The sequence below is a fragment of the Sturnus vulgaris genome, chromosome 1 (assembly GCF_052056855.1).
Source record: "Sturnus vulgaris isolate bStuVul1 chromosome 1, bStuVul1.hap1, whole genome shotgun sequence".
NCBI classification, from domain to species: Eukaryota; Metazoa; Chordata; class Aves; order Passeriformes; family Sturnidae; genus Sturnus; species Sturnus vulgaris.
The window spans coordinates 116,137,267-116,161,767 of NC_142243.1; the positions used below are offsets into that span (position 1 = coordinate 116,137,267).

At 33.4% G+C, this 24,501-nt stretch overlaps 1 protein-coding gene across 5 annotated transcripts in view; it reads left to right on the forward strand.

Annotated features, from left to right (window-relative positions):
• SNTG1 (syntrophin gamma 1) overlaps window positions 1–24,501 on the forward strand; it is a 318,906-nt gene that overhangs the window by 172,355 nt on the left and 122,050 nt on the right. For 4 of the 5 annotated variants that reach the window (XM_088174809.1, XM_014881643.2, XM_088174817.1 and 1 more), the window contains 4 exons: window positions 9,822–9,878; window positions 15,925–15,982; window positions 18,277–18,320; window positions 18,428–18,469. In XM_088174809.1, the coding sequence (XP_088030935.1) occupies window positions 9,822–9,878; window positions 15,925–15,982; window positions 18,277–18,320; window positions 18,428–18,469 (201 nt within the window). The remainder of the gene's footprint in view (window positions 1–9,821; window positions 9,879–15,924; window positions 15,983–18,276; window positions 18,321–18,427; window positions 18,470–24,501) is intronic. The other variant, XM_088174814.1, reaches the window with a different exon arrangement.

A 24,501-nucleotide genomic window follows, 5' to 3' on the forward strand; every position in this document is an offset into this window, starting at 1 on the left:
TCTGCTGTAATATTTGTAATATCCTGCTGAACTTGTTATTTAAATGTCTTCATGAAATGCATATTAATATTTTTTTCCCCTTTTCACAGCAAGGCTTTTATTTACAGTTTTTTTTTTCTCCTTAAGTTTGCAAAGGCTCTGTAGTAAACAATGGATTATTTACTTCCCCAGTTAAGCGCCTCCATGTTTTTTGCATATTCAATGCATAACTCATTAACTGATTGATAATAGTGTGTTGATGTGGAGTTTCTGTTTCCTGGAAGTGTTATTGTTAGAGAAGTGACTTTTGAGCACTTTACCCTCATTTCCTTTGGGATTAAGACTAGGTTTTTTTAGCAGTAGGTGTGTTCCAACTAAGGATGATTGGTGTTTCACAGACATTTAAGTGTCCTTTTGTCACAGGTAATTTGAATAATCTGGAATCTCATGCCTTGATTGTATACTCAAGTCACAAGTCCCACAGGCTTCCTTTCCCCCCCTCCCTATTTTTCCTCAGTTTCATTCTTGATTTATTAGCTTTAATTTGTTTGTTTGTTTTTCTTATGTTTTACTTTGGTTAATTTTGTTTTGTTTTTCTTTTTTTTTTTCTGTCATTCTGTATAACTGACTGCATTTATTTTTCTTTTACCTGAATTCTACTAAGCAAGGGTTTTCATTAGCAACTGACACTGAATGCCTCAGAGAATAAACTCTTTAAGCATAAAAATAAAATTTGTAATTGAGGACAATAGTATTGTTAAATTTTACAGACAAGTAGATACAATAAAAATTTCTCATCTGTTTAAATAAATAATCTTTAAATAATTTGATAAGGTTTTGCTTTATCACTGCTGCAGTGGTACAGAACGAAAGGCTATTACTGTGTTTCTAGTTCAGAACAGTATCTCTTCTGTTTGTTGAGTCTGAATCAATTTGCATACTCCTCTGTGTAGGACAGACTTTAAACAGGCACTTAACGTTCCAGCAGCATCCAGATCTGCATCCTGCAGAATAATCTAAATAAAATCAATGGCTCCTTAGGAATGAAGTGCTGTTTAATGTAAGTGTATGGGATAAGGACCTAGTTCTGAATTCGAAACACTTCCTTTTGGTCTTAAACAGTTCTAGTTTTCAAAACTAAAGATGTACAAAGAAACATTGTTTCTTTTTTCATTGTATACAATTTGAAGAAAATAAAATACATTAAAGGTTGTACACTAAAAAAAGAGAAAGTATCTGTTTCTTTAGTGGACTGAAAATAATAAGAGTTAGTGAGGGTCCTGCAGCAATTGTACCTATAGCAATTCCATACAGTATCAACCATCATTTAAATGATCATGGAGTACATCTAAATTTGAACATCACTTGCATCAATGAGTATTAAATATATTTCTTTTTGTGTGCAATAAGAAAGTGTTGCTTTCCAAGGGAAAGAAATGTAACGGGTTCAGCATTATGCTGCTACCAGATATCCAGCAGATGAGCTCCACTGCAAATGACCAAAAGTGGGATGAGAACATATTGTGAAACTCAAAGTGTAGAAGCCAGTGTTTTTACTAATCCAAATTAAATCCTTGCCTATAGAGAGGCTCTATATTATTGGAAGTGTATGCCTCAGTTGGAGTAGCTTGTGTTGGAAGATAAGGTAAGGTATACCCTTTTCTCCCAGAGCAGTTACAAAATGTCCCAAAAAGAGCTGAATTAAACCATGTAGAAACCTCATCGCTATAGATGGCAGAATTATAGATTATGTTTATATATTCTTTTAAGCATATTTATTTAATTCCTTGAAATTATGTTCACACAAGTTTGCTGTATGGTGTTCCATATAACAATGTGCAGTGAGGCAACTCCCACTCTTTTTAGACATACATACAAATAGCCTGGACTAACCAGGATGGATTAATTAGCCTTAAAATTGGTGAAAATGATGAGGAGAGAGGAGATAGACTAAGGTATGGCATATCTGAAGTAGATTTGTTCCTAGGAAAGGTTTTAATATTTGCCGTTCCAGAATCATTTTTTTGTTTTGGAGTTAATCCTCACAGTTTCTATTACCTTTCATGAACATCTGAAATTCAAGGAAAAGGATTATTGTGCTTTATCAAAATAAGTAGTTTATCTCAGGAAGCTGAGGATTTTTTTCTTCTTTAATAAATTTTTTTTATTAATTGTACTCATTTTTTTTCTACATATAGAATCTATGTGCATGTGATATCCATAAATTAAGGGTATGACAATGTACTATTGACAGGATGGATGATTTGAATCAGCTACTCCTTTTTCTAAAAGAATCAAAATAAGATGCAAGCAGCTTGCAAATTGTTAGCTACCAGAATAGTTTGCATTTTTGCGAAATTGTCTTATATGTTCTTATAAAGGGTCTATTGTATAACTTATTGTAAAATCTACAATCTAAAGGGTCTATTTGCAATCTATTGTACAATAGATTTTTACAAATTATTGCTAACTCACCTAATGATAACATACAGATGAGTCTTCTCTTTCAAGTAATTTCAAGTTTCTATGCTGCTGTGTAGTAAATGCATTAATTAATTAAACATTAATAAGTTCTTTAAGTGGTTTGATTTTTTTTTTTTAATTAATGATTTTTTAAATTAAGGATCTTTGAGGGAAATTAGTGTGGAGGTCAGTCATAACTCTATACTGATAAAAAGTGAATGAGTGGGGGTTTTTGTGAATTTATAGAAGAGCAGCTCTCAGAGTAGCATGGCATTTGTCCAAGCATTTAACTGGGGTTGATACAATCGTATCTAAATGTAGCCTATGGACTGTAATTGGTTTGCGATAAGGCCAGGATGTAACACTGTCTCAAATTGTTGCAGTGCAGCCAGATCTGTCTGCCAATGTTGTTAACCGCACAGGTTGTTTTGGTTGTTGTTGTCTTTTTTTTTTTGTTTGGCTGGTTGGTTGGGTTTTTTTGGTGTTTTTTGTTTGTTTTGTTTTGTTTTTGTTTTTGTGTTTTTTTGTTTGTTTGTTTTTTGTTTGGTGTTTGTTTTTATTTGCTTTTGTTTTAATTCTAAGCATAAAAAATTTGATATTTCACTTTTAGAGTTGTCCTTATACTACTGTGAAATAAAGTCCTGAAAGATTCATAAATATATACAAAGCCCATAAAGTATTAAAAAAATTAGCTGATAGAGATTTTCTATTTTTTTAGTTTTGTATAAAAAAGACTTTTAAATTAACAACTTTACACAATAGTGTTTTTCTTCATCTTTTAAAATACAATAATACAGTATTTATTAATTTTGAAGAATAAATTTAAACTCAGAACACATCACTTAATGATAACATTCCTAGAAAGTCACATGAAGTTATTAGATTTTCCTTGTTTGAATATTTAATTTTGTGAGGCTTCCTGAGAGTTGATTTTATATATATGACATTGGATCATTCTCTTTTGAAAATTATGAATTTTAGTGTCATATATTTTAGTGTTGATAAAAAAAAAAAATTAATTACCATTAACAATTTTAATGAATAGAAGGAAAAAAAAGCTTAAAACGTTAAATAATAGTTTTAACTTATTTTCTCTTCTGTCTTTATTTACAATTTTTATTCTGATGTGGTTGAATATTACAAACAATGCCAAAATGCAACTCTCTGTCTTGAAGAGAATTGCAAATATGTGCACAGATAGGTCACCTTTCAAGCACTTTCCATTCTTGTTACTTTTATAAAACTACCACTAAGAATCTTTGGAGGTTTTTTTATCTTATTGGTATCTGTCAGATATTCAGTGGAGTGAATCCATTTTTTCACGGAAGTCGTCAAGTATCTATCAGATGGGGGTAACATTTTTTTCCCTCTGCCAATCCGGACAGCTTTAAAGTGACAACCTGACAGATGTAAATGTGATTATTTAGGGAAAGCCTAAGGCAGCTTATTTTTCTGCTGCTACTTAAAAGTAAAAAGCATAGCAATCAGCTGAGGTTAAAAATGTCATTTATACTGCCAGATTTGAAAGAAAACTACTTTTCTTCAATGGAAGAAGGCTTTGCCTCCACAAGAAAGAAAAGTATTGCAACTCAGAAGAAAACTCAGAGAGCCCACAACACTGATCAGTGGCAGTGTATGATGTAAGGCAGTAGCTGGAAACTACAGAGAATGTTCATTACAATACCTAGTGGGAGTTCAGATCTTGACCATGGGTTTATAGGTTTATTTCTTTTTTATTTCTATAACAAGAAATGCAGTACTTCTGAAATGACTCAATTGTGTGAGCAGAAATTTTATAAATAGGTATTTAGGTGAATGTTTCAGCTTTCAAGCATGGGCTGCAGGACTGGGAACATTTGAAGTAAGAAGAAATGAAGGGTTGAGAGTTGTTTGGGGTTTTTTTGTTTGTTTTATTTTGTGGTTTTTTTTTTTTTGTTTGGGTGTGGGGTTTTTTTGTTTGTTTTTTTTTTGTTTGTTTGTTTTTTTGTTTTGTTTTGTTTTTTGGGGTTTTTTTGTTTTGTTTTTTTTTAATTCTAGTCACTGTTAATAGCCTACATGACCCCATAGCTGCAGAGGAAGGAGGATTTCCAGTTGACCAGGAATGTTGCAGCCCTCCCTTACTGCCAACCTTCTCCAGTTGCATGAGGAACTGAAATAATGAGACAAGCTTCAAATGCCACATGATGGAAGTTGTTAGCAGATGAGCAAGTCTGCTGGCAAACCTTGTTAACAGTTAATGCAAATTGGAAATGTGACTGACCTATGTCCTTTACACTCAGTATAAAGCTTGCCCCTGTAGATTAATCCAAAGAAATTCAACTAAGGAAGAGCAAAGTGTTACAAAAAAAGAGTGTTTAAAACCTTGAAAATGTATGCAATAATTAAATTAAATTTTAAAAATTCTCATTACATTTTCTTATTTTAAAATGTAGTAGGATTGCTAATAGCTGGTGAACTATCTGAGAGTGTGGCCTTGAATATATTAAGGTATCAAATGTTAACAGGTCGATCTGTGAAGTTGCTGCCAACGTATTGATTTTATCTTTATACTATTACATGTTAAAGTTTGCTCCAATATTTTCTGCCTTTTTTTCTTCCTATATATTTCCATGTCACTGTGCTATTGTGGACTCCTCCATGTGTATTCCTTTTTCCCCACCTACTGTTTTGTGCTGCTAAGCTTTCAGCTTTTTATCATGTTCTTCCATATGCAAAATAGTTTGGTTTTTGTTCTATCTTATGAAAAGAGAGGTCTTGTTCTCTCTGTACCTGGACAAACTAATTCTTCATGCCTTTGCTTTTCTAAGATGAATATCCAGACTCACCAGATGAATAACCACATACTGGAAAAAAGGTTGAGAAATGGTATATTTGAGTTTCACATGCTGTTAATTCAGTTTTGTGAAGACTTTTGTAGTTTCTTCATCCTTTTGTTCAACATGTATTTGACTTCTTTCATAGAGACATATTATTAGATTATTAGATCTCATTAGATGACTGCTTTGTATTATACACGATAGTTTTAAAAGATTGCTAAATATTATTTTTGAGAGTCAGTTGAGCAATTATAAACTTTTGCATCACATACCAGTCTATATGAAATACTTTAATTTTTACTGTCCTCCAAGATGTAACTTAAAAATGACATTAAATCTTGACTAAATATAAATAGCTAATGATTATCTAGGATTCTGTGTGTTCCTTTCCTCAATATTTACTGTTGCTTTGTGCTCACATGGTCATTCTTCACTTCTGATCTTGCTTATGTTGACATTTATGTTCCCTAGGAGATCATATGGATTTTGAAGGAGAAATTTTAGTAGCTCTTTAATGGAAGCCTCAAAAACATTGTTTCTGTTTCACTGCATAGCTCTGAGGAAGATACTTTTATTTTTTTCTTTTTGGCAAAACTCCTCGCTGTCTTTTCCAGTCAATTTTCTGACAGGCATGGAAAATGATGACAGCATGGCAGCAGCTTTGTGTTTTTCAATAAAATGATAACTACTTTTGTTCTGTTCCAGGAAACAGCAAGAACACTACTCTGAATCTTGCTTTTAAGAGTCCTAGGAGCTCTAACCTTACCTCTGGTATAATGCGGATAACAAATGTGAAAATAGAAATACAAGCTCAAATAACACTTTATGTAGTCTTGATAGTGAACTAAGTGTCTTTTTATCAGAATTAAGTTAATTTTTAAACTTGGAGAAGAAGCTACTTTTGGAATTTACAAAACCACCACAAATTAAATCATAGAATATCATGTGGTGCAAAAAGGGGGAAAAGCATAAAAGTATTAATACAGAATCAATGGAACCATCAGTATTTTTAACCTAAACAACACAAATAGTCAATCAGGATACTTAGAGCACTTCTTCACTTGCACAAAAGTTCTTACCTTCCAGAGTTCTTGCTCTGCTTTATTAATAAATACTTGAAAATCAATTTAAGAACTTAAAGCTATTAGACCAGAGAAAAGCATTTTATGATTGTTCTTGTTAATTTGAAATGCTAATTAAAGGCATCAGAACAAAATATTTTGCTTCAGATTGCATCTTAAACTGCTTTTGTATATTAATAATTATAATTAAAATCCTTTAAATTACAATATAGTGTTCTGCAGACCAGGTATATTCTATTAACCTGGGTTGAAAATGACTCTGAAAATTGAGCTTGGTTTGGGGTTTTTGAGGGTTACATAAAATAAGTCATGTGCAATTTAAAAAGTAAAACTTACTTGGACAAAGAAGTTTTCTGCCAAAACATTTCAAAGCAAATATTTATCATCAAAAGACTTATTCAAGTTACTATGCAAGTTGAAAGGTAGAGATTCATCTTTCTCAAGTTAAATTTGGCATCCTGCCTCTATACTCGATGAAGTTGATTAACACCTAATTTGGACACCTGCTTTGGCCCACCAGGATTGAATGTATTTATTTTTCTTTATTGATTACAAAAATAAACTTGCCTTGACCAATGGCTGGTTAGAGCTGGGGCTTGATCCCAATCCGAAATTCAGGTGTATGGAATGTCTGATGCTTGTAACTGTTATGGAAAAGCTGTTTCACTATAAGGTTTATGTTGGGTTTTAAATTGCAGACCAGGGGTTTATTGATGGTTTACTAAAGTAATACACAACATGTATGTAATTCTGATTTGTACTTTTGAAGGTTGTTTGCATGTTTGCTCTTGTTAGCTAACTTGATGTAAAGAAAATGTAACTCTGAGAGGCGTGTTAAATTAGCCTAGATTGAATAAAATGCAATGCTTTGACTGCACATAACACATCACTCAAGTCAATCTAGTTTGCAGTATGTTTTTGAAGTGAGATTCAGTTCACTGACTGTCTAGTCCCAAAGTATTTAATATCAATGTAAATGGAGATAGAAAAGAAACTAGAAAAAATACTAGACAAAACCCTCTGATAAATTGTTATGCTGGGAAAGTGTCTTGAAGTTTTTCTGGTTTCCTTCCTTATTTCTATGCAGGTTTGCCTATTTACAAATCTTCTATGCTAGCATGCGGATTTTTTTCTCATAAAGTAATGCTGAACTCCACTATGAAATGTTTCTTGTGTTCTGTCAGACAGCACTGATAAACTCATAGAAGACCCTGGATCAGGTGTTTTCAGGACTGTCTTGAGTCTGTCTTTGCTTGAGTGATAACCAAAAAGAATATTTTATTGGGTACTTTTTTATGGGTACTTATGTCTGTTGGGCTAAGAAGGACAAGGACAGAAATATTCTGCAGTATAGTTTTCTATTAGGTTTTCTAAAAATTTAGCTTCAACTTAGAATGTGCTCAGATGACAGTATTTACAGGGACTACTGACATATCATGAATTACAAATTTTATGAAGTTAGATGTTTTTCACTGAGAATATTACTGTTTGAAATTTAATCTGTGTGTTGTCCTTTATTCCTTTCATGGTTGATGTAACACTAGCCAGTTTAAGGCAGCCAGTTTAAAGTAGTGAAAAGTTGCTGTTTTTCAATGTCATCCTAGTCCAAGTGTGTTCTATTTGATTTGAGCATGTGTAACAAAAATACCAGATTGAATTGACTAGAGTGTACAAGTCAGGTTCCTGTTCCTAACTCCATGTTCAATTCATTCTGGAGGTGGAAGCAAGATGAAGTTATCAGGAAAAATACAGCTCCCAGTGGAGCCCTAGCTGAGTGTTTTATGTTCATTTATGTAAACTCAGCTTAGACCACACATCAGACTGTGGCCTATATTGGTTTATCCTGAATATATTGTCAGCACCATTACCTGCATCTGATACTATGACAGACAAAAGGTTTTCTAAGTACAGTTTTTGCCCTGAATCCAATCTGTGGGAGCTGCAATTATGCAAGTTCCTTTTTAGATGTTTATGTTAAAAATAAAAATTGAAACGTGTGGCCATTTAACAGCAAAATTTATACATTTTTCTTAGAATAAATGTTTGCAAGCGTTAGCCTAAATGAACAAATGGTAGTCTCATTTTAGGCAATCCATTTTGTCTTTCATTCCAAAACATTGGATACGTTTATGCTTGCTCTCTCTACAGTTACACAGTTCTTAATTGTCACAAACATAAAAAAACAAAAAAGGTGGCTCGATTTTCACCAATATCATGCTGTAACAGTTTTCCAAAACTTTTATATGTTAGCTCCTTTATTTTCCTTTCTGTACATGAAGTAAGGAAGAAAAAAAAAGACATCTGTATATGTTTCATGCTGTTTGTCACTGCTACATTCCAGATGATCTATTCAAATCTGACACTGTAATAGATGCTGAAATAATAATAATTTGAAAATGAAATAATAATCATGCTGAAATAAATATAGGTAAATGTAACAAACATGCAGACTTTTGCCATGCAACAGATATATAGGTAATTAAATGAGAATAAAATCTAGACCACATGTAGACGAGGTTCAAAAATCTATACATTTGATATATTTGAATCTGGATATATTGTATATCTGCTAATAGGTTATTTTACCACTACCTAAATGTGCTAATTCTGAATGATCTGTGGTTATCAAGTCAATAGGCAGACTAAGAAAAAAAAAACCAAAAAAGGCTTTTTTTATAAATGTTCATATCTGAGACAGATAGTAGCCTGTAGTTTGTAAGGCAAAAAGTTTTAGACAGCATTTAAGGGAAAAAGATGGACTGCTTTTAATAATTGTTGGTTATGGGTTACAATTTTTAAACCATTGCTCTGAGATCAACAGTGGTTGTTTTTGTATTAGCTTCTAATGGTTTTGGATTTTGTTTGTTTTGTTTTTTTTTTGTTTTTCTTTTTTAATTTGTATCATTACTGTGCTTTAAAATGAATTCATGCAATGTGTGCACTTGTTAGGCTTTGGTTAACATCAGTGAGTGGTCTTGGCATGCACAAGTTTTCCTTTCAGATGAAACTGAATTGGGAAATGCACTGCAGGAGTGTAGTGTATGTACTTCAACATGTAGTGATCAACCTGCATGTGGGAACCAATTTAGGACTATTCAAGGTCTTAACCTTTGCAATGTATGTATTGTGCCATAATTGTCCAACTCCAAAGTTCTGGCTTTTATGCACTGCAGTACTTGCTAGGATAGTGTGAATTGAAAAAATGATTTTTGGGTGTTTTGTTTTTTGATTTTTTTGTTTGTTTGTTTTTTGTTTGTTTGTTTGTTTTGGGTTTTTTTGTTTTTTTTGTTTGAGACAGAATCTCTTCTTCCAGATTGTCTTTGTCTTGTGGAGCATAGGTTTCATGGGATTTTCAGTTCAGGAACTCAGAACTTCATTAAAGCAATAAAAATTAATGTTGAAAAAACTTAATGAAGAATGAATGTAGTAGTTCTGACCAAAGACATTTAATCTAGCAAAACTTGATTTATTTTTTTTCCAGGAAAGAACAGTAACAATAAGAAGACAGACTGTAGGAGGATTTGGATTAAGTATAAAGGTAAGATGATTTTTTTGGTCTGTTTATTGCATATCACGCAGAGTGTGTCTTTGTATATAATCAGTGTTACTGTTAATGAGTGCAAACTATTTTAGAGGACTGGAGACAAGACAGGAAACATATTCTTGTATGTTAAATACTGTTACAGCAGGCAACCACAGAACTATGGGCCCTATGGAATGGAAGGCAATCATTCCCTGAAAATTCAAGCTGACCAACTCTGTAATAAGGTCTGGTATAAGAGTTGAGAAGTGTTTTCAACTGTATGGACTGTACTTGTGTTCAGCTTCTCTCTAATTTAAATAGTTATTAATGAATGCTAAGTTACAGTGGCAGGCACATGGAACAGCCAATAACTTAATCATGAATTCTGCTGCAAAGAATATCACATTAATACACTGCAATTCATTAGTGGGCCAGAAAGAGTTATTGCATGCTGATATTGTTTATTTTTCTGTAGATCAAGCCCAGACAGAAATGTACCATGTTACCATGTTTTTGCTTTTGTCAGTAAGATTTAAGAACATATACAAGTGTAGGTGATCCTTTTTAGGGAGAAAGGGTTAATAGTTTTTGTCATTGTCATCTATGATTTTGAAACCCTACCTTAGCTTTGAATCTGAGTGTAGACAACACAAGATTAATTTTATCTTCTAAACACAGCAGTTCTCAGTCTCAAGATAGCAATGGAAAAAATGAAGTGTATTTCACATGAATGCAAAAAGGCCTAAATTATTAATATAAAGTGAAAATATAGATTTTTCTGTGAACATCTGCTAGTGCTGACCTTATAAGTGACTCATAAGAAGGATTAATGTGCATTTGTGTTGTCATTGATAAGAATATGACTATTAATATTAAACAATATTAATTTTTTAAAATGTCTTAATGTGCTTGTTGTTATCTTGTTGACCCATGAAGACCTCTGTTCAAGAAAAACTAATTGGTATTTTGTCACCAAACTTTCTCATCAGTTTGGTTAACAACACTCAAGTATTTTTTTTCCTCTGGTATCATTGTAGGTTACAGTACACTGAATAATGATGAAGTAATGAAATGTCAGTGAAATCAAGTATATGGGTAAATGAGGTTTTATTTAGATGCTACTAAAAATAACTGGTTCCAATAAAGACTTTAGATGATAGGAGAACAAATATCAAGAGTCAATAAACTTGATTTTTATATATACTTTACAATGAGCAGAATTAACACTGCTTACAGTCTCAAGATTGCATTTTAAATTGTTATGTAAATTGCATAAAATAAAATATAATTTAGAAATATAAATTAAATGGAGAATGTGCAATGGTCTTTCGTAAATTAGTAGAATTAAGTAATTCTTAACTTTTTAGAGTAACATATTTATTTTCTAGGATTATTTTATATCATTGGTATTTTGATCAGTATTGACCAAAGTACTGGAAAGATGAAGATACATAAAGTCAGGTGTGAATAGACAATTTTTAATTTTTTGAAATAACTAGCATTCAGGGGATGAAATTCCTTCTAATTAAAGAGCAGAGTTCTCTTTAAGAAAAGGAAACTCAATCTTGTTTGGATGGCATAAGTTACATAATGAAAATAGCAAGTTGAATTCTGTGATCCAGGATGCGTTTCAGGTAGTGTGATTTATTACTTTAAAATCACTTAATTTTTTTTAGTCAATGTATATGGGACCTCTTTTGCTAGGTTCGTTTATTAGTAGTTCTACATTCTCAAAAGGTGAACAAGCAGTTGGATAGCCAACACAACCTAAAAAATATATATAATCTATTATTATAATTTTAAAGTAGTGTAAGAAACAACTTAGAATGGGAACTTACAGTAATATTTCTTTTTTAGTTTAGTAGCCAAATTTTGTGAAGAGTCACTGAAATGGACTTTTTATTTATGGCATGAGCTAACATGTCAGTTCCAAATACTCTGAAAAGTGCCAGTTTTCTGTTTAAAATGTGTCATTCAATCATGGTTTGCTTCTTGCAGATGAAGAAAAGTTTTCTGCTATATTTTTGTTTTGTTTTGTGAGATTCCTGAACTTTAATAAAGAATTTATACTTAGTATTAATTTTAAATAGAAATGTAGTTGTTTTAAAATTGTACCAGAAATAGAGGTCTACAAGTCACCCTGAAGGAGTGAGAAGGACTGAGGCCTCTCTTCCTTGTGTCAGTAATTCCCATAGCCCCTCAACTGCAGTAGTTTCTGTTGTCTTACTACTCCCAGACTAATTAAAGGTAGGAGTTATTTGAGGACTTGCTTTCTGGCTGTGGTGTATGTCAGAGGATGCTGTTTATCTGAAGTGTTAATTACAGCAGTACAGTGGTTAATGACACTCACTTTAGAATACTTCCTTATGCATTTGCCTTGTTTTGGCAATCAGTTCTGAGGTCTTATGTCTTTTTTTTTTCTGCTAACTTAAAACATCCATCTAATGTCAGAAATCTCACATGAAAAAGTAACCTTTCAGCTTTCTCTTAAATAAATTTTGAAAATGTCTTATCCCACTGCAAGTATTTTGAACTCTTGGAGTTATACTTTTTCTGAAGAGCAGAGGATAAATTGCTAATAATTCCAAAATTAAACTAATTATTTTTCTTTACTCTCTATGAGGGAAGCTCTTCTTTTTTTTTTATAACCTGTGTATTTGAACTCTATTTGTAAAAATCAGAAATTCAGCTAACTGCTTAAAAAAAAACCTGATTGTAAGATTGACTTTTGTCCAAGACCTAAACTTCAGCCATTAAAAAAATAGATTATAATCCACTCTTTTAGGGTTTGAAAACCTGGTGTTTGGCTATACGTCTTAGCTGAAGTTAGTCGTGAAACTGTGATTGAATTTGAAGCAGACCTGCTCTGGTTTAGACTCTTCTGAAGGAATGATTTTCTCTTTTCTGAAGCCTCCTGTTAAATGTGTGAGAAGGAATAGCCATGGACATAGGTGTAGAATTTGGGAAGTGTAGTGTATCAGTCACTTATCACATCTCTGAGATGCAAGTCTGAGATGCAGAGTCTTGATGAGAGATGCTGCTCAGTGTATGATTTCTGAAAGAACATCCTGTTTGCCAATAATTGGAATGTAGTGGTCCTGAAAAAATAGGCAACAAAATTGATACCTCATTAAACAAATTGAGGTTTTTGGTTACAGTCTGCCATCTGGCTACCAGGACTCAGTACACTGCTATTCTCCTGCTTCTGTTTTGATCATTCTTTAAAAATAGTTAACAGCATCACAAGTCTTCTGAGATTCAGTTTGACTTTCCAATTTAACTCAATCAAAAATTCAGTATCCATAGACCTTAAAGGTATTTTTGCTAGTGAAAATGCTTCCTTTTAGTATGAAGTCATAGTCCCCTATATTATCTAACTCTGATGGTCAAGTCCAACAATTGGTTTGATTTTTGTATAAACTCTCTTTTTTTAGGAAATAAAAAAATAATTCTTGTTATACTTAGAACCAAAAACCCTCATCCTTTATCAATAAAAGTTACTGCTTTCAATTGCCCTATTTTTCATATGTCAAAAACTTCTGAAAAGAAACTCTTGCACATAAAAACTGGGATAAGAAAAGAATTTTAGGAATGTATCGTGTGACACTTTAAAAGGTGGTGTGGGTGACCTCTCAGCAGTAGTGGCCAACATCCAGGACAGTGACCTTCAAACAGCTGCCAGTGATTAGAGCTTCCTCTGCCTCTTCTAGCAGGACCACCTCTGCAGGTGGGCAGCTGCTGTTATTCCAGGCTTATCCCTGCTTAAGGAAAACTGACAAAGAAAATTTGTTTGACAAAGATCATTGTTGGAGTCTGGTAGAGGTCTGAGCCATTAAGTCTTCAACACCACTATTTGATGTATTTCTGTCCATCCTCTGGTCTGAGGTTATACCTACACATCCATATTAGAGGAAAAGAAAATTTAAAGCAGTTGGAAAAGTTGCCTCTGTTCCCAGAGATTTCTTCAGAAGAGTATCCTCTGAGACTGTAAAACCAGAATTTAGACATGTCTACACTTTTCCCTCTACAGGACAGAGAATCAAGTATGGAGAATGCAGGATGAAAAGCTGCAGTGTCAACTTTAAATGGTATTCAACAAGATGTGTGCAGAATATGTACAGTTTGCTACAAATTACTAGCAGTGACTGGGTATAGATAGCTGGTCAGCTATTTGCTGGTCCAGTTTTTGATATTTTGTTTCTTAGAATAGCAGGCACTACATCCTTACACTAATTTAAAAAGAAGTCTTCATACTGGTCAGACTCAGATGCAATGGGAGGAGATAATTCTCTTCAGTAGGACACTACTGAAAGCTTCCTCAGATCTGTAGTGTAAATGGATTTAAGTAGATTCAATGTAATGAGAGAGGAATAATCATGTGGTGTGCATTGCAGGCTGGCTTAGTAATAAAAGTAATTTCCTATTTTCATGGAGCCTCGGGTCTAAGGAGGCAGGGAGGCCGTTTTAAACCTTAAACTTCTTTGCTGGGCTTTAAATATCCTGGATAGTGCAACGTGTGTAGCATTGGAAGCTTAGGAAGAAAGTGACTCAGTTATTTTTTCTATTTGTTTGAAAAAGTTTGGAGAAATTAAATTTGCATGTGACCAGAAAAGTTGGAGAATATAGGTTAAAAACATATAAATTTAGTGAGCTTGAACTCATGATCTGCAGTGAAGCCACCTTTTACTGTTGCTGTCCTTCTGGTGAAAACTACTGAACAATATTCAACAAGCTATAATGCTATAATTCAATTAATCTGAATACATGTCAGCCTAACTGAAATGATGGCAGCCTCTGGTTTCTGTAGAGTCAATACTCAGTTTGTGCTAGAAATATTGATATGTTCTGTGCTTGTCAACACTCATCTCATGCAATGCCAGTAGAACTGTACCTGTAGATATATAATTGTTGTAATATTACTGAGATCCTTATTAACTCAGTGTTTTTAGGGTCATTTGCATTGATAACCACTAACAGAAGGAACATTTATCTGATTTAACATTCTGTGGTTTCACAGGAAATTAATCTTTATTCCATGACAGAAAGAGGTGTTGAATTTAGGAGTCTGTTCAGTTTCAAACACTTTGATTTTGCTTGAAGAAGGGATGTGTGCTGTTCCTTAGAGATTGAAATACTTATGTCAGTCCTTTTTACAACTTGACCCTAAGTGCCTGCACCTAAAAACCCCATCATTTCCAAAGTAAAATCTGTCTGCTGAAAAGAAGAGTAAGCAAACCCTTAACCGGGATTCCTAGGCAAAACAGTGTGGCAGATACTGGTTTCTGGTGACCTGAATTTGTACAGATTGCATTTGAGTGTACACTTTGATGCTTGGAAGAGGAAAACGTATTTGTTTCTCTGTATATTTGCCTTTACCTTCCTTTGAATTCCCTTTTCATTTAAGATTTATTTTCATTACTTTGTTTTTAAGCACCCTAAATTTTTCCAGTCCCAACGGATAAATTGAATGAAGCAACAGCACTGAATTGTTGTTGAACTGTTGAAACTATCATCAGGTTTTCCTTTATTTCTCCCCATTTATTGAACACCTACTGTTCCATCTCTTAATGTTTCTTTTTCTGTTCCTTGTTATTTATGCCACTGCTTTCCTCACTCTTTGTGCCTGTGTGACAGACAGAAACAAATAAAGGCTGCTTTTGAGATGAAAAGTCCAAACCTCCTTTCTTGTGCTTTTGTTTACCTCCTTCATGCTAGCGTGAAAACTAAATGGTCACAGTGTGTTTGCCATTGTAGTTGGATGTCCATTCTGCTTCTGCAGGACACATTTCATACATTCACAGGAACTGATGTCCTTTTTCTTCAAGTCTAGTAGAGTTCTGAATTCACTTTCTGAGCTAATGATGGCAACTGAGAACTTCTTTATGTGAGACAATAAGAAATTAATCACAATCAAATTTTCATTCAACAAAGAGGAAGTGCAGGATCAGGGTTATTTGCTCAGTCTCTCTAAAAACTGCATTTACAGAAAGGGCAAAATATAACTTTAAACAAAAAGATATTTTTAGTGACTGACAAAGATTGCTATTTATTCTGTTTTCAGGGTGGAGCAGAACATAATATTCCAGTGGTAATTTCTAAGATTTCCAAAGAACAAAGAGGTGGGTATCAGGTATTAGCTTATTTCACTGTACTTTAATGTTCCCTTTAAAGAAATATGTTTTAAATCTTGAGATTCTTCAGTCACTGTTACATAAATACTGTTGTTGAACCCTTTCTCTCTCATGTCTTTATGATCTCTTTCCCTCAGAAACTTTTTCTGAAAAAGTACAGAATTTATATTTGGAATAGTTTTTAAAGTCTTCAGCATTTTTTTAAGTTTTTTTTTTTTTTTAAGATTATTGTAAAGCATTATTTTTAAGATGAGAAATAGGAAGATATTGATAGAATGAAAATATTTAACAAAAGGCTTTGACTTCCCAGTAGTTATTTTCTGGAAGCTGTAGCAGATGAGATGTTTGGCTCTTAAATCATGGCAACACAGTAGGAGAATACATGGATTTTTAACCTGATTACTTAGGTAGTATTGAGACAGGGTACATAAAGACTTGACCATACTTATTTTTAATAATAACAGAGCTGGTTCTGAATTTCTGTATTGTTTCAAACTGGAAACATTTTGAAATTATTGGAATGATACATGGATAATAAACAGCTCAAGATTTGCACAATTATGAGGGAGGAAGGTTGTGAACCAGTACTAGTATGGTGTACTTAATATCTTTGTTATGTTTGCATGTATTTGTGTAAGGTCAGAAATGCAAACTTGGAAACATTTCCCTCCATTTGTAATGCAATAATGCAATAACTCAGCTTCTCCTCAGCTAAAATGTACCAGCATAAAAAAAAAGTCTCATATTCACCCACTCAGCTAAAGAGAGGTATGGAAGAATACTGAGAGCCAAAAGCCAACCCCAAAAGACAAGTGATATGGAAGTTGGAGTTTGGGGGAATAAGGAGTAGCATGGAATGAGTCTCTAAGGAAGGCAATAAGGTTAACCTTAACAAGTTATACTTGTGACTACATTCTTTTCAGTTTACATGTAACTAACACATAAATATGTGGCCTATATTAGTAATTATTAAACTGCTATTAAGAACTGCAGAAAAAATAAGAAAGATATACTTAAGTTTAATTTAGCACAATGAAGTGCAAATTTCTGTGTTTTTTTTTTTTTTTTTTTCTGCAGCAGCTGTTGCATTGTTTCTGGCCCCAGTACTTGTGATATAATCTTCATAACTGCTTTGAAAAAAATACTGCTGATTTTAGAGAGCTAGTTTTGAGGGACATCTCTTTTGTAGGAGAGTGCTGTCTTGAGATGTGGAAAGTGTCATGCTGTGTTCCTGGACTAGAGAACTTTGATACAGAAAATGCTGTTTGACCCAAAGCCTATGCCTCAAAATAAATCAGAATGTCTGTCTTGGAATAATTTAACTATCCATTGTTAAATATAGCTAATAGGACCATTTCTTCAAACAAAGACTTGAGAATCATAATTCATTGCAATATTAATTCCAGTCTTACAGCTCATGTAAATAAGTAAAGTTTTTGGATCAAGTCCAATACTAGCTTTTTCCAGACAGTATCTTCTGTGATGATATGGAATACTATAGGTAATAATTGCATGTAATCTATTAATTTCCCTTAGTTCTCATGTTGGGGCTCATTAGTTCCTTTAAAGACAAATAATTTTTGTTATATTTCTGGTATTCTTATACGGTGTATTTAAATGAGATAGCTCTGAAATGGAGCACCGTTTAAAAATTTGAAGTGTAGAATTAGATTTTGTAAATGTCTTTGTGATGCAGCTTTGTTTTAGAAATCACATTCAGTTTGGCTAGTGATTTTTTTACAATATATTGATTTTCTAGCTCTTCAGAGTATGTAAGTATTATCCAGAATTAATAGTCCTTGTTATTTATCAGAGTTTATCAAAGATGAAGGATCTAAAGGGTCCTTTATCTTTGGCAAAACTTAAAAATTAAATTTTTTATTCTTCAGTAGCTCTGGAGTCTCCATGTTGCTTTATTCTCTTTGTAAGAAATGATCTCTCACAGGCAAATACTACCTGGTCCTGCAATCATTTTCTATTCAGAAATATATGCCACACCTTACCAGAATGGCCTGAAAGGTGCTAGTGACTGATGGATGAAATTTCATAGTTGTGTGCTTGGGCTGAATAGCCTCTTTTATTGTAACAGTGATACATCTGTATTTTGGATTTTAAAAAGAAAATACAAGTAGTTTATTTGGAAGTTTTATGTTGGAGTTTTTATCATGTTTGTTTGAAATTTTAAAAGACTATGCGAAAGCATTAAATTAAAATGGGAATTAATGTACACAATGTTGGGTGCTTTGTACAAAGTGAGTGAAAAATATGCTTTCTGTTTTCAGCTGAACTTTCAGGTTTGCTCTTTATAGGAGATGCAATTCTACAGGTGAGTAAAACTGCAAATTATTTTTTCTGTATTTTTCTAGAAAAGTGAAATGAAATCTGTGCTTATGAAATGTAGAGTAAGTCTTTTCTTTATCTTTTTAATAACAGATTAATGGAATTAATGTGAGAAAATGCAGGCATGAAGAAGTGGTGAGCTTTTCTGCTTTTTAGTCTACTTTTTGTCTTTTGTAGTTGCTGAAATGATAGTGTATGCTGACAGCAATGCAGTGGCATCAGCTGTTTTATTGTTATTCCTAAGCAAATATGACTGTACCTTCTAATATGACAAGCAACAAAGTGCAATCTTTTCTTCCTGTAATTGCTCTTCTCAGATAGGCTTTTCTGTATTAAAGGTGATTGTTTTATTATGAAGATTTGAGCTGTACATATTTCAGCATTTATTCTCCTGGCTAATAGCTGTCAAATTTCAGCCGTGCTACACCTTTCTGACTGTGTGGGGTCATTTTAATTTCAACAGCTGTAATTTGCACTATGTTGGAGATTTGTTGTTTGGTTAGTTTTAATCCTATTTTAAAAAAGAGAGAAAACTGTTCATCTGCCACTCATCCTCTGGCTGTTCCTTATGAGACTGCTCTTCTCCTTTAGTTAAGATGCTATCATTTTGGATGTAAAATAAAATTTTATCAAGGAGATTTCTTCTAGAGAGGAAATTTTTGAGAGATCTGTAGTAGGCTGGTTTCACTGGTGAATCAGCTTTGCTAAATGTATCATGTACTTTCCTCATATTTGACTTTTTGACTCTTCTTAAGTACTTTCAGAAGCAGAAAACAATGACAGAAATTAGAAGATTACCAAAGAAATTACCTTTAAATCCTGTTTGGCTCCATAGCTTTTGTTCTTAAAGTAATGTAGTACTGATATATTTGAAAGCTTATCTTTCTGACTCTTTGCCAATTCAGTCATGCTCATTGTGTTTCATGCATTCTGCTATATGACAGATCATCAAATATGTGCTGTTCAGGTATAGAAAGCAGGACTTAACAAAGATGAAGTTCTGATGAGCAAGTTTAGGGCAGGCTGAAAGATTAGATCAGTGCACTATTCTTCAGAGTGCTTTTACACACTTGTTTCCTTTTGGAAATCTGTATTGCAAAACCTGCTTCATTCTTCCGAGCTTTCATCATACCCCCTTCTGTATATACTGCCTAATAGTCGTATTTATATTGCTTTTAAGTTTTGTCTGTGCAACAGTGATCAGATTGTAAATATTTTATAAGTTTACTGCAGTTTACTTGTTTAATGTGCATGAATATGGCAAATCTCTCAGTGGGATTTAAATGTTGGAATTACAAAATGTGAGAAAGGTATTACTAAAAGTGTAGCCTTGTACACTTGAATGCATCTTGAAAACCAGTAAGGACATCAGGATTTTATTTTCTGTTTTCTGAGACATTCTCTAAACCCTCAAAATGATCCATAAATCTGGTAATCATGATAAGGTTATGATTGAGTGTTTATGATAAGGTTGAAACCCATTCACAGGAAGAAAAGAAATTTTGGAAAAACTGAAAGGGGGATAGACATAGAGTAGCAACTGTTATCTTGTTAAATTTTGATTTATACTTTGTTTATCTAATGTAATCTGCTATGAATAAAAAATGGTATCTTACCAGGTTTGAATGTGCATTTATGTATTTGCAAATGGTTTAGGAATTTAGGGAGCAAATAAATTTTAAATTAAATCCTTATTTAATTAAGAATATTTTTAATATTTAATAGCAGATATTGACTAATATTTAATAGCAGGTATTGACTAATATTTAAATAGAATTAAATGTCCATATGACATTTTATAAACTAAAATATGCATAGGAGTTATAAATATGTAATATAAATAAAGAAGCCAAAGTAAACGAACTCTGATCCATTTTTTTCAGAAACATTCATCGTTGTATGTTACGTGATTATGGAGTAAATTTGTTATAAAGCTGCTGTAGTGGTAATATGTGTGGTTGTGCATTGTGTGGTAGTCTTTGGGTTTAGTCTTAGCCTTCAGTAAAGAGTAAGTACATCAACTGGTGTGCCAGCAGGAGTCACAGGTGGGGTTTAATCTGCAGCACATCCTTTGCAGCTTGAGTTGTTCTAGGACTTCTGTCCTATAGGGTCTTTGTCAAATCCAGGATCTGTCGCTCTAATCTCAAGGTAATATAGAGAAAATAGAAGTGTGTGGAGCCTAGTTGCTTGCAGCAGGGAGTTGAACAGGAGTTGAAACTTAATTTTCAATCTTATTACATCTAGGCACTTTTGCAATGGCTCGGCAGGACACCTGAATTCAGGAGCTTTGTTTTGTCCTGATTTTTTCTGTACCTAATTGAGGTTTAGCAGGTACAATGTTCTGCAAGGATATATTAGTGTTTCGCTTGTCTTAATGCCTTAGAAAATATTAAGTGTAAACCAGTGTGTAATTTTTTTCAGTGGGAAATGCTGAAGCTACCTGTAGAAAATTCAGACTTGTAGCTACAGTGTGACTCTGGGCATTCGTTCTTTTCCTGAACACAAAACATGTTTTTGCTTGTGGAAACTTTTAAAGCATATGTCATATCTTCTTACCTCTGCAGTGAAAAAAATCTGTGGCATAATCACTGCAGTCTATTGTATGAAACTGATGATTATTCAACCCTGGTATTTCATCTTGCTCTACTGATAAGCATACTTTGTATATAAAAGGATTTGAGTTTCAAAATTAGGTAGTTTAATCAAACTCATGGCATCTTTCACAGCAGGGAGAATCTTCCCCCAATGTACAGTGATCTTAGTTAACATTGTGGGCACTCTCTTGACTTTATTGTCTTTCATTACTTTGGATGCACATGGTAGATAGATTAGATAAAGAAGGAGAGATAGATGGACTAATCTCATAAGCCTAGATAGGTAGGTTTAGTCAGTTCTTAGTGTACCTTACTGGAAGCCTTTACATGATTCCTTTATGATTATTTTTTTAGCTTTAGGTGAACCACATAATTTTGAGCTTAGTTTTCTGTTTGTAGAAGGTAAAAATATTATTCATAACATCAAAGCACATGATGAGTTTCTAGACTGACTGTCAGCTTATTGTTTCTCTTGGGTTGTAAAGAGCCCCAGCTGATTACAGCATAACATGGCTTCAGTCCTAGTAGTGGTAAGGCTTTCATGTGTTAAGATGAAGACATGCTCTCTCTGATGAAGTGTCAGTACAGGAGCAGACTGCTGGAAAAAAACCAAAACACAAACTAGCAATTACCTTAAAATATATCTCTCAGCATCTCAAACTGGCAGTTTCAGCCCAAAAAATGCAATATGAAGTTGTGTGTAGAAGAAGAGTCCATTATATCTGTTTAAATGCATGACTTTGTGCTCTTTTTACTCAGGATGGTTTAATTATTCCTTTTTTCGTAGACTCTTTTACATTTCGCAACAAGAATTTTGAAAGGCTGAAATTAGGAATATTCACAGACAGACCTATGAGTTTCAGCTTTTGTCTAATTAATAAGGTCTAACAATGCATAACTTGTCAATTCACACTAGTGGATATGGTTATCCACTGTAATAGATATGATTATTCTTAAGGCTGGAAATTAATGTGTTTCTAGCTTTTACCTCCATTTATTGTCCAAACACAAAGATAGATAGACAAGCACCAACATAATATTGTTGTATGGATGTTTTTTGTGGTTCTGGGTCTAGCGACTACGTCACTAAAAATGGACAAGATTTTGGGAGAGAGGCCCTTGAGCCACTTCTGAGAGGCTGTCAGTTAGATACTACCAAAAACCTTGCATTGCATCTACTGTTCAGAGTTGTAGTGCACCAAATTGCCTAGAGCCAAGGTAGAATTCCGGTTGAATGAAGGGTGATCTGTTTAAGATTGTCTCTGTTCTTAATGTTGGGAATAAAACATCTCAGGTAGTATCAATAACTGTAGTTACATATCTCTTTGGATCATAGCATCTGCTTTTTTCTTTTAGGAAATAGAAGAAATTAAATGACTATGGATATGAAGTAATTTCTTGTTTCTTCTATTTGGGGAGCATTCAGGGAATGTTTCAAATTAAAAATGGTAGCTCGCATGTGTCAGTTAATGTGGCATTTGGGCATTCCTTGAAAAGTAACAGGAAAAGCTCCTGTAGTGGCAGGTAGCTATAAAGACAGAATAGAATAGTTCAGGCTTTGGTGGATTTTATGTAAAGGTAATGCAATATGTAGCACCATGGTTCAATTCAGCCACTGCTTGCATTTTGCACAATACAATATTTTTTACAGCAGAATGACCCGACGTGAGATGTCCTCGTGCACTGAGTCTTTTGCTTCCCCCTTTTCTCAACATTCCCAGCCGAGCTGTAACTCTGCTGACTCTCCATGAGTCATTTATGTTATTTGAAAATGGCAATCTAGGTATAGTTGTTGCGTAACTGCAATCATCGGCAGCTAATGAAACTCTTACTCTGGCCTTTATTTAAAACTACTCTCATTCAAACTGATTTAAAAAACTCATTATGAAGAATTTTGGCAATGTTTTTTGTAAATATTTTTAAGCAGAAGAATGAGCATACTGTATTTTTAAGACAGGACTGGAAACTAAATGATCTGAAATCTCACTTCATCTTGACTTTGCAGATGTGTCTTTTTGTAAATTATGTTTTTATCTTATCTTTTTTTCCTTAACTATGATACAGAAACCTAGACAATTATCAGATTTAGCCCTCTGAGTTCTATGAAGTACTTCTGAATCTGTTATAGAAAAGTACCTCTGCATTAATATTTGGCAGTTTCATGAAGTGATAACAGCAGCCTGCAAACACAGATTACCACTTCCTCATATTGCAGAGATCCTTTGCTTTATAATTCACAGCACAGCCATTTAATCCTTTCCCCTCTAGACAGAATAGCAACCTTAAATGTGGAAGCTGCACAGTCAGTGCTTCTAAGACTGTAGTTTTTAGCTTCTGGATTTAAACGGCGAATGTAAACTTTCTGGAAATCCAATACTTTCACTCTTTCCATACAGCTGCTGTTTTCTGTCTAAGACTTGAGTAATAATAATAAAATTATGTCACCTTAGCTACCCTGGCATAATTAATGAAAATACCTGTTATTGAATATCCTAATGCTCATGACATTTTAGCTAATAATAATCTGTCAATATTTCAGCACTGATTTGAAATAAGTGTCCATCAAGTGGAAAAGAACCTATCAACTTTAAATAGTCTACTGTATTCAGCTGTGTGATGGAAACTTTTGGAATCTGGATATATCCTATATCCTGGAACAGTATTCTTAATATGTATTCATCTGCTTTTCTAATCTGGTTTTAGCTATGTTTTTTAGTGTTTAAATATTTTTTAAAATTGTGCCAAACTCTGTAAAAACTTGAATTTATTATGGTATTATGATGTTAGGCTTTTAAAATATATCAATATGTTGCTAGTCTTCCTAATTTATGTTTTGATTTCTTTTTCTCAAGATACCTGTAGATCTATTAGTCATTTTATTAAGATTTCATCTTTTAAAACTACTCATTATTACTGCTGAGTTTTAATAGAAGGGAGTAGAACATGCCGTCATGACTAATACCAAGCCTACATGATTAATATTGTTATTTCCTTATTACATAGCTACAGTCCTCAAAGCAAAAATCCATTAGGGTTTAGTGGGATAGAGTGAAAGATTGAATCACCAGTTACGGCACAACATCCTTCAAATAGCTGCCCTTGGTTCCTCCTTTGTCACACAGGTCTATTAATTCTGAAAGCCTGAGTAGCAAAGAAAAGAAAAGAGGAGTGGATTTAAAGTGTGTACCATAAATATGTTTTGTTTGTGACCTTGTATACATTGATATTTTTACTGTAAAGGCTCAGATTTCTCTGCTTCCTTAGGAAGCAAATATAAATATTTTCACGTTTATTTGTACGTGTGTGCACTTTACCCTTCAAAAGACTTTTTGAAATATTTCATTCTGCATTGCTTCTCCCAGTTATGGAGCTACACCTCAATTAGACTTTAGTTCAGGGACCTAGTGTTTTCCTTTCTGGGCATAGCCTCCAAAAGGCAGAAGAAGTAAGCAGACACAAAACACTCCAACATAATGTAGGAAAAATGAAAACTTCTACAGGCATGGAAATTATCTTCTCTGGTCACTATTAAGAGGATTTCATTTACTCATAAATACTAGAAAATACTGTCCA